The 15,279-nt window shown below is 46.2% G+C and overlaps 1 protein-coding gene across 3 annotated transcripts; it reads left to right on the top strand.

Moving 5' to 3' along the window:
• The first annotated feature begins 233 nt into the window (after positions 1–233).
• RIT1 (Ras like without CAAX 1) lies at positions 234–9,213 on the top strand. 3 transcript variants are annotated; one of them, XM_058660414.1, is made up of 7 exons: positions 282–300; positions 491–622; positions 755–904; positions 1,041–1,097; positions 5,427–5,500; positions 5,718–5,909; positions 7,521–9,213. In XM_058660414.1, exons 3-7 carry the CDS (start codon positions 799–801, stop codon positions 7,749–7,751), a joined length of 660 nt encoding a protein of 219 aa, XP_058516397.1. In that variant the 5' UTR covers positions 282–300; positions 491–622; positions 755–798; the 3' UTR covers positions 7,752–9,213. The 3 variants fall into 3 exon arrangements, with proteins under 3 accessions (XP_004589075.1, XP_058516397.1, XP_058516396.1); XM_058660413.1 differs by lacking the exon at positions 282–300 and adding an exon at positions 326–369; XM_004589018.4 differs by lacking the exon at positions 491–622 and having other exon boundaries at positions 234–300.
• Positions 9,214–15,279: the final 6,066 nt, after the last annotated feature.

Raw genomic sequence — 15,279 nt, 5'->3', positions numbered from 1 at the left:
TGTTGTGCTGTGGAAGGGGTCTCCTGGCGGGTGGGGGATCGCCTGTCCCCTTTGCCTCTGTTCCGCCTTTGAGATCTACAAGCAGCAAACGGCCTTGAGGAGTCCCACACCGGCGAGTCCCTCTCCGGGGCGCGCCACGTCCCCGCCCACAGCCGTCCAGGTCGGAGACCAGGAAGGCGGGCGGCCGGGCAGGGCCAGGGCAGGGCGAGGGCGGGGCCGGCGCCATGGCTGGAGCGCCCCGCCTCCCGTCACACGCCGCCCCAGTGGCGCCATCTTAGCCGGCTGTGGGAGGGGTCACAGGTCAGCGCCGGCGCCGGGAGGGAGGAGGGCGAGGTGGGTTCCCAGGCTCGGCAGGGGCAAGGCGGTGAGGTGCGCTAGCGGGCAGTGGGCGATAGGAGAGGGCTGGAGCCCCGGGGCTCAGCTCAGCAACGGGAGCGAGCCCCAGGGGAACCACCCCCACTCCTCCCCATTCTCAACTCTGCCCTCTCAGCCCCTCCCGATTGTGTTGGTGCCCCATTCTGAAGAGAGATTTCAGATTTTTGTATTTGATCTTCTCAAAAAATGTAGTAAGCGGGGACCCTTGCCGCACCACTGGATCGCACGCACTGCCTATAGCCAGAGGGTAAGGCTGTGGGCTTGTTTAGGGTTAGGAAGGCGCAAGCGGGGGCAGGCCAGGGTGTGTCTGAGCAGGGAGGGCACTGCTGGGGACTGCTCGCTTCGTGTCCTGGATCCGGTCATTTTCTCCTCTCTATAGGTGACTTTTCCTTGGGGGACAGCCAAGGATTCCCCAAGAAGACAATGGACTCCGGAGCTCGCCCAGCCGGTGGCTGTAGTAGCAACCCCGCAGGGCTGTCCCGGGAGTATAAATTGGTGATGCTGGGTGCTGGTGGCGTGGGGAAAAGTGGTAGGTAACACTTTTCAAAGACGAAAACGGTCTCTGCCAACCCCATGGGCTCCTGGCTGTTGTGCAGCGTGGCTACCCTGAATTTCTTCAGTGGGTCACCTCCATGAGGCTTTAATTTTGCTTTCTTGTTTTGAAGCCATGACCATGCAGTTCATCAGCCACCGCTTCCCCGAAGATCATGACCCCACCATTGGTAAGCCCGTTGGCCTTTGGGGGTTTCGTGTAAAAGTATCTTGGTGAATGGTGGTTTTTAAAAATAATGTCTAGCTATTTGAGTTTTTAATTTTTAGTATGGTTTATGTAGTTAGGAGGGATGCATCCCCGTGTGAGTCTCTGGTTAGGGTGAGGAGGGTCCAGGAGTGGAAGAAGATGGGTGGGATAAATACTTAAGTTTTTTTTTTTTTTTTTCTTCTCCTGTGTCTGCAGGGAAGGAAGGGGAAGGGGCCACTCCTTTCTGTCAAACTACATCAGCACTCAGGGATTGGGGGTGGTCGTTTGATGACGCCTTAGAGAACCCATTGTGGGGAAGAATGTTCTAAGGGTTTTAACTTGAGTGGTTTTGATTATTCCGGCACACTGTCGGCTTGGTTGCACCAGGGTTGAGAAAATCTTTACAAGGCCTGTTGGCTAACTGAGTCCACCTTAGTGCATCTACAGCCCCAGACACTTGCTGCAGAGCTTGGTAGCTATTTGTATTTTTAAGCCTTTCTGTGTGTGTGTGTCAGGTTTGTCTAAAGACAAGGGGTTCATTGCAGTTGGTTATTAGCTGACTGTCTTCTTCTGTACTTTTACTTTCCTTAGTCTCTACCATATTAAATATTAATGGGCCAACTTTCTTTGTCTCCTTTTTGATGGTTGGTATACTCTGTTGTTACATTAAAGGAACAGCTTACAGGCCACTGAAGGAAGGATGCCTTTTCTCGCTGTCCCTTCCCTAAGGGTCGACTTAAGACTGACCCTAACTGTGAGTCAGCTGCTTGCTGGTTTGAACTTCCACAAAAGGAAGCAGAAAAACAAGTAGAGCCAGCCTGCTGAACTCTTACAACCCAGACTTGCAAAGCCTGGACTTCTTCCACTCAAGCCCTTCGTTTACTTCCCTATGTCTCAAGTTTGTTCTGTAGTCATGTCTTCTCCCATGTATTTTATTTTGTAAGAGGTTTATTTAGGGGCTGGTGCAGTGGCATAGCAAGTTAATCTCTGTCTGCAGTGCCAACATCCCATATGGGCACTGGTTCATATTCTGGCTGCTCCACTTCCCATGCAGCTCCCTGCTTGTGGCCTGGGAAAGCAGTAGAGGATGGCCCAAAGCTGTGGGACCCTGCACCCACATGGGAGAACCAGAAGGAGCTCCTGGCACCCCTTCAGGTCAGATCAGCTCTGGTTGTTTTGTTTTGTTTTGTTTTATTACAAAGTCAGATATACTGAGAGGAGGAGAGATAGGAAGTGGAGCTGCCGAGATTAGAACCAGCGGCCATATGGGATCAAGGCGAGGACTTTAGCCACCAGGCCACGCTGCCGAGCCCAGATCAGCTCTGGTTGTTGCAGCCATTTGGGGAAGGAACAAGCAGATGGAAGATATTCTTTCTCTGTAAACATTTGCCTTCCAAATGAAAATAAGTAAATCTTTAAAAATTTATTTATTTGAGTCACAGAGAGAGAGGGGGATCTTCATCTTCTGGTTCACTCTTCCAATGGCTGCAACAGGGCTGAACTAGGCCAAAGCTATGAACCAGGAACTGTAATCCAGGTCTCCCAACATGTTGTCAGGAGCCCAAAACACTTAAGCCATCTCTTACCTTGCCAGGCACATTAGCATGGAGCTGGATTGGAAGCAGAGCACCTCGGACTGAACCCAGCATTCTCTTACATTGTGCTAGCACCAGCTTGCAGCATCTTAACCTTCTGGCCAACGATGCTGACTCTTACTTGTCTTTTGTCAACCTTTTTTGTTGTCAGAATACCGATGGGGTAAATAGTGACTATATTTTGCCTGTTAGCAGTTGTAAATTGGTATTCTCTACAAACGTGCATTACTATCATTCCTAGACCCTAAGAAAACAAATTCGCTACTGCTAGATTGTACCCTAGAAATAAAGTAAAACTGGGATGGGCCTGGAGGAGGGCACCAGGAGTCTGCCTCGCCCTGATGTCCGCAGTGTGTGAGCCCCTAGGAGGAGCCAGCCTTGGACTCTGCAGTGACATCCAGTGTCTTGTGATAGTCCGTTTTTGGACTTGGATATTTTATATTGTAGGTGTCTTCATGGGTTGGGAAAATAAAAGTTTGCTTCCTGTACTACATCAAATTTAGAACCTATTTCAGGGATTCAGTGGTGGAAGTTCTAGGAATAAACTCAATTTATGGATTAGGATGATTTACTCAGGTACAGTCAGAAATAGTCAGAGGCACATTTGTACCCTTTAAGAGGGACTTTCTAAAAATCAGGCTGTAGGAGAATAATGGTAAGCTAAGTGCGACCTTAACATTGTAACTAGTACAAATATAAGTTGAAAGTGTGGAGTTGCTGGCTTTGGCTTAGTATGTTGTAGCCATTTGGGAAGTAAACCAGTGGGTCAGAGATTGTGTGTGTGTGTGTGTGTCTGTCTGTCACTCTGCCTTTCAAATAAGAAATCTTTAAAAATAAGGGAGAACAGTCCTTAGTACATACAGTGTACTCTAGTATTTTCTATTTACACATACGTATGTATTTCAATATTTTACATTTTTGTAGTAATTTCTATTTTTATTTAGCTTTCTACTTATTTTAACGCTGATTTCAATCTGGTAAACTGATTTGTGAACTCACTAATCCTAGCGGAGCATGGTCTGTAGTTTGAGAAACATTGATGTGGAGGACTCTTCATTGTTTCTTTGAAGCTGTATTTAGTTATTTGAAAGGGAGAGGGAGAAATAGAAGACCTTCCATAAGCTGATTATTTCTCAAATAGCCAGAGTCCCAAATGGATTACAGGTGCTCAAGCACTTGAATCGTCAGCTGCTGCTTTCCCAGGTGCATTAGCAGCGAGCTGGATCAGAAGAGGAACAGCCGGGATTCAAGCTGGTGTTCCCATTCAGAATGCAGGCATCTCAAGCTGCAGCTTAACCCTTTCTACAAGGAAGCTAGCCCTCTTGGACTCTTTGTCTTTGAGGAAGAATCGGGAGCAGGAGTTCCAGGGAAATTGTTAGAGAGAAATCAGTGTGTCTGCAGCAGTTGTTTTTGAGCAATGGACATGTTGGGTGTTTTGTTTTTTTTCTTTTCTGCATTTTTCAAAGGTAGCATTAAACTATGTAAAAGAAAAGAAATTTGCTGTCATAAAAGAAATTATGACTATGGATTATTTAGAAAATACAATAGTATAGTAAGTTTGTTTAAAAAAAAACAAGGAAGAATTATATAGCACACGGTTAAGGACACAGGCTTTTGAGTTGGGCAGCACAGGGCTTTAAAAGGCATCTGATATTTTAGCAGGAATGGGGAATGTTCAGCCTGCAGGTTATTGTACAGCCAAGAGAATCGTTTGGTCTGGCCTTGCCAAGGGAACCACATGTGGGACTCAAAATTCAACAAAACTATAGAAGGATAGTGAATGGTGTTGTAAATTTAAGGAAAATAACAATACTTCATTGGATTTTTGTGCCCGTTGAATGAGTTAATATGTATAAATTGGTTAGGATAATGCCTGGCATGTAACAACTTAATAAATACTCAAGTTACCTTTCTATCCCAATATGAAAAAAAAAAATTCTTTCAGAATCCCTTTTTAGAGTTGTAGGGGAAGCCCTATATTCTATAAATAGAAAGACCAAGACCCTTAGGCAGCTGACATTGTGGTTAAAGCTACCACATATCACTGTGGCATCCTGTATTAAAGCCCTGGCGTTCTGGCTGGTCTGCTGCCATTCCAGCTGCCTGCAGATGTACCTGGGATGGCAGCGGATGAGGGCCAAGTCCTTGGGTCCCTGCTACCCATGTAGGAGGCCAGGATAGAATTCCAGGCTTCTGACTTCACTTGGAGTGAGGCAGTGCTTTGCAGATGTTTGTATCTCTGTCCCTCTTCTCTGCTGTTAACTCTGAGATAAAATCTGAAAAATAAAGACCCTAATTGAACATGCAACTTACACATCTCTGTGAATGTGGAAAGTGAAACCTTGCCTCAGGGACACTTAAAAGTACTTAAATGGAGTCTGCTCCGACCAGGGACAGGGAGAGGGTCTGGAGATGAAGCACCAACAGGAGACCAGTGCTGATAGAAGTCTCCAGGAAGTCTACCTTTTATTGCTCCTTCACCTCCTTATATACTCTTTCCCCCAAGTCCTAATTTAGCCAGGAAATTGGGTACAGATGAGTCCAATTAGTCTAGGTGTTTTTAGCTACAAGCCAAGTTCCTGTTCCTGCCTAGCCTTGCGAGCACTAACCAACTTCTTAGCCCACAACAGGAGTCTACTTCTGTAAGATCAGTTTCAGAATGGGTTATTTCCTTGTGCATTTATGGCCTAATACCACATCTTTCTTCCTTCTCGTAGAAGATGCTTATAAGATCCGGATCCGCATTGATGATGAGCCTGCCAACCTGGACATTTTGGATACAGCTGGACAGGTATTAACTCCTAGACTGCTGTGAGCCAAGGCTTTTTCCCTCTAGTGGAGGGGAGGTGGAGGCTTACACAGAGAAGATCACTAGTTTGTCTTTTAATTTTTCATGCATTCTGACTCAGGAGAGCAGGTAATCAGCATCTCTGTCCTGTAACTGCAACAAAGAGCTGATGCGCGTGCGGTTTTGAATTGTACCGACTGACTCACCCTTGTTTCTCTAGGCAGAGTTTACAGCCATGCGGGATCAGTACATGAGAGCAGGAGAAGGCTTCATCATCTGCTATTCCATCACGGATCGTCGAAGTTTCCATGAAGTTCGGGAGTTTAAACAACTTATTTATAGAGTCCGACGTACCGATGATACACCTGTGGTTCTTGTGGGAAACAAGTCTGATCTCAAACAGCTTAGGCAGGTGAGGAGTGAGAAGAAAGCACTGCCTATGTAATCTGGTGCGATTAGTCAGTTTGTTTTCTAGGTTTATAGATTCTTTGGCCTTAAAATAGAAAATCAGTCACTTTTCAGCCTTCTAGCTAGATAGTGTGGGATATCTTTTTCTCAGATTAGTATCTCTCTGAAGACAGTGTCTCAAACAGAATGTGCTTGCCCAGTGCTTTAGGTACACATCTCTGGTTTTGCAGTACTTCCAGGAATGATGTGCCCTGCACCAAAAAAAAAAAAAGATTTTTTAAATAAAATTAAAAGATTAGCTTTTCCCTAACCTTGGTAGTTTCCCTGTATCTGTTAATTTACTGTTGTTTTGGATAAAGTCTGGATTTTAGGAATCGATGTACGGTTCAGAATTCATACTGTTGTAATCAGATGAGAACCAGAGCACCTGTTAAGTTTGGGAACATGGATGATTCACTTTCTGAAACTTCAGAAATAATGTGTTGTAACAATAGGTCAGACTTGAAGGTATACTTCCTCATAGAATTATAGACTGAGAGGAATAATAAGGGAAATTGAATTATAGACCTCATTTCAATTTAAACTGAAGGGAATCTTAGAATGAGAGTTACTTGCCTGGTTAGCAATGTTGTTGAAATTTCTGCTGCTTGGTGTAGAGGTGAAGGTGTAGCAAGATGGATATGTTTGTAACAACTAGTAGAGGAGGTCCATGGAACATGTCTTATGGAGATAGTTTGATAGTGTTGAATTTTTAATACCTCTCAGTACCTGTGGGGAAAAATATCTTCAAGCATTCAGATGTAAAATGCTCCTTGACAGGCTACTGATGAGAGCAGGAAGTAAGAAACCCCCTATGTAATAAAGTAGAGCAAATGTGGTTCCTGGTGTTGGCTTGGAGTTCCTGATAGTTTTCAGGTTTAATCTACATTTAGGTCTCTTTTCTTTGTGTTTTTCTTAAAAAAAAAAAAAAAAAAAAAAAAGAGGTTACTATGTTATTGGGTTTTTAGGTTATGCTTCCTAATGCATAATAAATTTGTCATGGATAAAAGAAAAAGTTGATCTGTGCTAAAGAGTTATCACAAATAGATTATAAGTAGAGTCATATAATTGGAAAGTAGAACAAACAGAAATCACATGGTTCAGTCTCAAAGTTACCAGCTGCACACTGCATCTGCTTGTACACCCCTAAAAACCAGGATCCCACTCTTTTTTTCTGTAAAATGTATTTATTTTTCTTGAAAAGGTAGATTTACAGAGAGAAGGAGAGACAGAAAGATCTTCCATCCTCTGGTTCACTCCCCAAGTGGCCGCAAAGGCCAGAGCGGAGCAGATCCGAAACCAGGAGCTTCCTCTCATACTCCCATGTGGGTACAGGGTCCTAAGGCTTTAGGCCATCCTCTACTGCTTTCCCAAGCCATAAATGGGGCAGAAGCTGGATGGAAAGTAGAACAGCTGGAACACTAACTTCCATCCATATGGGATGCTGGTGCTTGAAGGTGGAGGATTAGCCAGTTGAGCCAATGTGCCAGCCCCAATTCCTTTTTTTTTTTTTAGGCACTTGTGGTTGTTTTCCACTGTTACAAAAGTGAATTTTCTCATATTTGCCCTTTCGAAGGTTACGAAAGAAGAAGGCTTATCTCTGGCCCGAGAATTCAGCTGTCCCTTTTTCGAGACGTCCGCTGCATACCGTTACTACATTGATGATGTCTTCCATGCCCTCGTGCGGGAGATACGGAGGAAAGAAAAGGAGGCAGTATTGGCCATGGAGAAAAAATCAAAACCCAGAAACAGCATGTGGAAGAGGCTAAAGTCACCATTCCGGAAGAAGAAGGATTCTGTGACTTGAAGGAAGATGGGAAGTGCTTCCCTGTGAACTGCAGTGCCGATGGAAGCAGTCCGTACCCTGCAGTAGTGAGCGTGGCACTTGCTCTTTCCCCTGTCATGACCATTATTTTCTAAGTAACCGTTGAGGGGCATGTGCCTACTAGGAGTTTCCATTGATGTGGTATTTAAAGTACTGTCTTAGTTCATTTCTGATTTATTAATCCAGTGGAGCACCGTCTGCTTTTTAAACTGTCACATTAGAATTTGATCTCCCAATGTTTTGGGTTCTGTTGCTGATGTTGATTCATTCGTGTAAAGCATGTATACCCAGAAGAATGCGTGTACAATATCTGTTGCACTTTGTTTACCAAGGAGTGTTTTCCCTGCCGTGCAGTCCTCACTGACCTTCAACTTTAACTTCCCGGGACTCTTCTCAGAGGAGGATTGCAATCTCTTCTGTTCAAATTGTGCTTCCTGGAAATAGAACAGAAATCATATTAGCGGGTCAGTACAGAAAGAGACCAGTGTGAGAGTTGGGCAGAGAGCTGTGGAGCTGACAGCTGGTGCAGATCGTGAAAGGATGTGGTTTGGGGGACTTGGGCAAGCATTTGCAGGGACTTGGTGAGGAAAAGATCCTCACAGTTCGATTTTTGACACTTGTGAGAACTGTTCAATGACTGTAAGGCACTGGAATGGGTAAGAGCAGACAGACACGTTGGAACTGTAATGAAGGTGTCTGGGGAAGCCGCTTGATGTGACTTTTCTGTACCTACAGAGATGATCATTTAGGAGCCTTAGCTGAAGTCCCCAAACTTCTCTGGAGTACCCTGTGCTGCCAAGGCCTGTATTGCCTTGTTGCAGGATTCTTTTTCCCCTCGCACACAGCCATCCTACAGTCCCATTCATTGCTTCCCAGTGCAGTGTGGGAGAACCAGGCTGGCAGAACGTCCTCAGACCCTTTCTCACACTGGCTGTGTTTTCCTTAAGGAAGCTACCTCGGGGGATTCGAGTAAGATTGTGTGCCGTGCTGGGCACTGACAGTCCCCAGGCTCAGTGAGCAGAGAAAGTCCATGCTGTCCCTGCTGAGTGCGGCCATGGGGGAAGCTTTTCACGATCCCATGCACTGGGTGTGTCCTCTGAAGGTGTCTGTGGAAGGGCCTTGTGAAGGCAACCTCGGGAGTTTCCAAGCCTTGACGAAGGTTAGCCGAAGGAAATAGTGCTTCACAGCCCCCTGTGTGAAGTTGGAAAAGTGTGGTCCTTGGAAGAAGCAGCTTTAAATATTGGCAGCAAGCGCCCTGTGTTAGGAGCAGGATAATTTTGATATGTGAACTTGTTAAGTATGGAGAAGGAATGCAAACGTGCCAAGAGTAAATCTTTATCTATTGAAGATGAAATGTCACTGAAGCAGTGTTTGTGTCTGCTTTAAGCTCAGAAGAGATGCTTTTGTGTAGCACCTTTAAAAAGAACCCAGCTCAACCAAACCATCTTTCAGGTTTTGTTGTGTTTTTATTTATCAATAAATGGCATACGTTCTAGATTTACAAGCAACTGTGGTAGTCAGGTGGTTAGCTCTGAGTGATGTTCGCTTTTAAAACTCCTGGCAGTTTGTGAGCCCTGAGGGCAGGGGATCCAGTGTGACTCGGGTCGCCTGGCCCGGGTCCTGGGTCCTGCCTACAAGCTGGGTGCCAGGTATGTGAACCCCTGGGGTGGAGGATCTGGCGGGACTTGGGTTGCCTGACCTGGGTCCTTTGACCTGCCCATGAGTGAAGAAGGCAGAGCAATGGACACAGACCCTAACGCACATGGAGAATAAGGCAGCTCGCTTGGTACCATCACAGAGGGAAGAGAACAGAAAAAATGGACAACTACCCAAGCAAATGATGACAGCAAAAATCTAGGTGAATGGGGACATGAGGTTGACTATGTCAGCCGATGGACATTGGAAGGGTGCCTCACCCTTGGATTGGCAAAATCGAAAGCATTTCAGAACTATCCAAACCACTTGGAAAGAATCCTCAGAACATGCACTGTGGCGGGACCCTGGGTTGATACCGGGTGGTTCCCCATCCCTGGGTACTGGGACATTTAGGAGGCTGGGTGAAACAAGAAAGAAATGGAGAAACAAGAAGAAATGGAGAATTTGGAAACAAACAAAAAAAACTCCCAACAGCATCTTTGCTATCAAGTAAGTTGTCTTTTGTGATACTCAGAGCATCCAAAGACCCAGAATCAGTTCATGCAGGTCAGAATTCTCACAGGAATTCCAGCACTTTGGGGAACCCTAAAACTGAAAAGAAATGCAGTATAATCTTCAGATCGGCTCAGCTCCAGCTCTTGTGGCTGCTCAGGGGGAGGAAACCAGCACATGAAAGGACATTCTGTCTCCTGCTCTCTGTAAATCTACCTTACCAATAAAAATAGATTTTACAAAAAACTGCAATGGAATTAGATATTTCACCATGATTAAGCTAGTTTAGAGCCTGTTGAGTTTGATGTCTTATCTTTTCATTCCTATTGACCTACAGAATTGCTTCTATAATCAAACAAGGAATTGGCAGCTGTATAATCACACAGCTAGCCAAGGCCGCATAAAGAACTGGAAGACAACAGGAAATTTATATTGTATATAAGCGTACTACTAAGTTATTTTTGTTGGAAAGGCAGAGAGAAGGAGACAGAAAAATCTGCAATCTTGGCCCTGGCTCATTAGCATTAAGTCCTCGTCTTGCATGTGCCGGGATCCCACATGGGCACCAGTTCTAATCCCAGCGGCCCTACTTCTCCAGCTCCCTGCTTGTGGCCTGGGAAAGCAGTCGAGGAGGCCCAAAGCCTTGGGACCCTGCACCTGTGTGAGAAACCCAGATGAAGATCCAGGCTCCTGGCTTCAGATCGGTTCAGCTCCAGCCATTGAAGCTCTTTGGGGAGTGAATCAATGGATGGAAGATACTCCTCTCTGTCTCTCCTCCTCTGTATATCTATCTGATTTTGCAATAAAAATAAATAAGTCTTTAAGAAGAAAAAGAAGGGAAACCAGAGGAGACAAAAAGAGAGACTGGGATGCAGGGAATCTACTTTAGGAGCCTGGAGGCCTTAGCACCTGGGAAGTCACTTAGAGCCTAACACAGTCCCTCTGTTTCCCAACCTCCCTCCACTCCCCCAACACCCAAGATGGGGCAGGTGGGGCTCGTTACAGCGTGGGATGAAGCTCCAGCACCCACCTCCACTGTTAACTACAGGGGAAAGGAACCCCATTGTATTGAGCAGCTTGGAGTCTGCAACCTGTCTTCCCTGTTCCCCAAAATCATCAGCTCCCCAAAGGGAGGACAAGCTGCCCACCACCCCTGCTACGAACAGTCCTCTGCTGGTTGGTGTTCCCAGAAGGTTGTCCCAGGATTCTGAGGGTTCTGAGAAAGGGGATCACATAGAGGGGCCTGTTTGTCCTGGGTGCCAGGGGTGTCCTTTGCCGAGGTCACTGTGGGAGATTTGCCTGTGCGGTGTTCTGTGTATGGGCTTGTGTGGCTGGTCAAAGCCTTCCAGGACACAGATGAATGTGGGGAGTCCTGCTGGCTGTCGGGGCCATCAAACGGAGCAAGGAGTGTTTCTCCAGAGAGCTAAGTTGGCAGGTGGCAACAAAGTTTGTGCTTTTGGACTTTTAACTGCTCCCACTTGGATGCCCTGTGCTGACCCAGGGAAAATCTATGGTGTCCCTGGATCCTGAGGACTGGAGAGCTAGGCCAAGATCACCTCATGCCCCACATGGTGAATCGTGATCCCCTCCAGAGTCCAGCCACCTGGGCATAAGTCTGGAGGTGGTCAACAAAATGGTAGAGAGAGAAAGCGAACAACCAGAAGTCAATTTTAGAGTAGTTGATATATAATTTTTTTAAGATTTGTTTTTACGGCAAAGTCAGATATGCAGAGAGGAGGAGAGAGAGAGAGGAAGATCTGCCAGGTGATTCACTCCCTAAATGTCCACAACGGCCCGTGCTGCGCCGACCCAAAGCCAGGAGCCAGGAACTTCCTCCAGGTCTCCCACGCGGGTGCAGGGTTCCAAGGCCTTGGGCCGTCCTCGACTGCTTTCCCAGGCCACAAGCAGGGAGCTAGATGGGAAGGGGGGTTGCCAGGTTTAGAACCAGTGCCTATATGGGATCCTGACATGTTCAAGGTGATGATTTTAGCCACAAAGCCACCGCACCAGTCCCAGTTGATAGACTTCTTTTTTTTTTTCTTTTATTTTAATATAATTCTAACTGGGACTATACAGCACTGTGGAAAGGGACAAATTAGTACAGCCATGGCACATTAAAAGGAACTTGACTCACCTGGAGAACTGATGCACGAAAGATAGCGAGATTAACTCAAACTTGAAGGAGATTAAAAAATATTTGGGCCTGAGCCCAGTGGCGTGGTCTAGTGGCTAAAGTCCTCACCTTCAATGCGTCAGGATCTCATATGGGTGCCGGTTCTAATCCCGGCAGCTCCACTTCCCATCAGCTCCCTGCTTGTGGCCTGGGAAAGCAGTTGAGGACGGCCCAATGCCTTGGGACCCTGCACCCATGTGGGAGACCTAGAGGAGGTTCCTGGCTCCTGGCTCCAGATCAGCACAGCACTGGCCATTGCGCTCACTTGGGGAGTGAATCATCGGTTGGAAGATCTTCCTCTCTAGCTCTCCTCCTCTCTATAGATCCGACTTTGTAATAAAAATAAATAAATCTTTAAAAATATATATTTGGGCCCAACAGGATAGCCTAGTGGCTAAAGTCCTCGCCTTTAATACATTGGAATCCCACATTGGTGCCAATTCTAATCCCGGCAGCTCCACTTCTCATCAAACTCCCTGCTTGTGGCCTGGGAAAGCAGTTAAGGATGGCCCAATGCCTTGGGACACTGCACCCATGTTGGAAAGCAAGAAGAAGCTCCTGGCTCCAGGTTTCAAATCAGCACAACTGGGCCCGGCGGCGTGGCCTAGCAGCTAAAGTCCTCACCTTGAAAGCCCCGGGATCCCATATGGGCGCCGGTTCTAATCCCGGCAGCTCCACTTCCCATCCAGCTCCCTGCTTGTGGCCTGGGAAAGCAGTCGAGGATGGCCCAAAGCTTTGGGACCTTGCACCCGCGTGGGAGACCCGGAAGAGGTTCCTGGCATCGGATCAGCGCGTACTGGCCCGTTGCGGCTCACTTGGGGAGTGAAACATCGGATGGAAGATTTTCCTCTCTGTCTCTCCTCCTCTCTGTATATCTGGCTGTAATAAAATGAATAAATCTTTAAAAAAAAAAAAATTAGCACAACTGCAACAATTGCAGCCAGTGAATCAGCAGATGGAAGATCTTTCTCTCTGTCTCTCCTTCTCTCTGTAAGTATGATTTTCCAATAAAAATAAATATGTTTTTAAAATATAATTTTGGGGTCTGGCGTGGTAACCTAGCAACTAAAGTCCTCGCCTTGCACGTGTGGGGATCCCATATTTATGGGCACCAGTTCTAGTCCCAGCAACTCTGCTTCCCATCCAGCTCCCTGCTTGTGGTCTGGGAAAGCAGTTGAGAATGGCTCACAGCCTTAGAATCCTGCACCCGTGTGGAAGACCTGGAGGAGGCTCTGACTTCCTAGCATATGATCAGCACAGCTCCGACCATTGCGACCATTTGGCAAGTGCATCAGCGGATAGAAAAGCTTGCTCTCTCTCTCCTCCTCTCTTTATATCTGACTTTACAATAAAGAAATAAATAAATAAATTTTTGATAAAGAAGGAAGGGATGCATTTGAAATATGCTTATAAACCTGTATTGTGTGAAAAAATTCTTTCAAAAATGTTTACGTATATTGATAGATACCTGGTAGTGTTAGATCTTTTCCAAACTCCATTTGGAAAGGGTGTGACACACAGTAATTTGAAATCCTATTCCCTGTTAACTTTGATAAGCACCTGACTTTAAAAGACGGCCAGCCGGGGACGGGGAGCCTTTAGAGCAGCAGTTTCGAATTGGGAAACAGTGTCCGATATCACAGTGCCTGGTTTGCATCTTGGCTCTGCTCCCAGTTCTAGATTCCTTTTATCAGTCACTCTGGGAGATAGCAGTGCTGGGCCAAGTAGCTGGGTCCCTGCCACGCTTGTGGGAGAGCTGGACTGGGTATCTGACATGCCGTTGGCCCTCTGGCCATTTGGGGAGTAAAGCAGCAGTTGGAAGTATTTGCCTATGTTCTCTGCTTCTTGAATTTTAAAAAAGGTGGGGAAAAAAGGTTCAACACTGAAAGTATGGATTTGCTCAACCTCAAATTAAGTCTATTTTCAAATTATTCTAGCATTTCATCAGCTAGCTAGAACTAAAACTTAGTGGCTTAGCCATAAAGGGAAGTGGTTGAAAATTCTTGTTCTTTGATTAAAGAGATTATGCACACTGTTTTCACAACACCTCTAAAAGCTCCCTGCAGAATTTTTTTTTTTTTTTTGTCTCCCCTTATAACCACTAAGAATTACTGTGGGGCTCGGCGCAATGGCATAGTGGTTAAGGTCCTCACCTTGCACGCTCCGGGATCCCATATGGGTGCCGGTTCTAACCCCGGCAGCCCCGCTTCCCATCCAACTCCCTTCCTGTGGCCTGGGAAAGCAGTAGAGAACGGCCCAGGAGCTTTGGGACCCAGCACCCGCGTGGGAGACCCGGAAGAGGCTCCTGGCTTCAGATTGGCTGAGTTCCAGCCATTGTGGCCGCTTGGGGAGTGAATCATTGGACAGAAGATCTTCCTCTCTGTCTCTCCTCCTCTCTGTATATCTGCCTTTCCAATAAAAATAAATAAAAAATGAATCTTTCGGGCCCAGCGGCGTGGCCTAGCAGCTAAAGTCCTTGCCTTGAACGCATTGGGATCCCATATGAGCACCGGTTCTAATCCCGGCAGCTCCACTTCCCATCCAGCTCCCTACTTGTGGCCTGGGAAAGCAGTAGAGTACGCCAAGTGCATTGGGACACTGCACCCGCGTGGGAGACCCGGAAGAGGTTCCAGGTTCCCGGCTTCGGATCGACGCGCACCTCCCCGTTGTGGCTCACTTGGGGAGTGAATCATCCGATGGAAGATCTTCCTGTCTGTCTCTCCTCCTCTCTGTATATCTGACTTTGTAATAAAAATAAATAAATCTTAAAAAAAAAGAATCTTTCAAAAAAAAAAAAGAATTACTGTGAAGTAATTAAGTACAGGATTTGTTACAATAAATAACAACTGTATTTGTACTTGTTTTGCAGAAACTTGTTTTTTTTAAAGAGCTGCAGAGAAAAAATGTTCTCTTCTGTCAGTTTATAGTGCCTGGCATGGCCAGATCTGGACCTAGGGCAAAGCTAGGAAGCAGTCAATCCAGGCTTCTTCTGGGGGGTGGGTGGAACCCAGCAACCTGAGTCATCATTGTTGCCTGCCTAGGTCAAGTCAGGAGTTGAAGCCAGGTACCCAGATGTGGGACGCAGGCATCTAAGCCACAACACTAAAAGTCCACTTCTGTATTTTTGTTTTCAAATTTTATTTATTTGTTTATTTACTAGCAAGTCAGAATTAGAGAAAGAGGCAGAAA

This window comes from Ochotona princeps, chromosome 2, assembly GCF_030435755.1.
Source record: "Ochotona princeps isolate mOchPri1 chromosome 2, mOchPri1.hap1, whole genome shotgun sequence".
NCBI classification, from domain to species: domain Eukaryota; kingdom Metazoa; phylum Chordata; class Mammalia; order Lagomorpha; family Ochotonidae; genus Ochotona; species Ochotona princeps.
The sequence above is the reverse complement of the archived record's forward strand: the minus strand, read 5'-3'. Positions and strand labels throughout refer to the sequence as shown.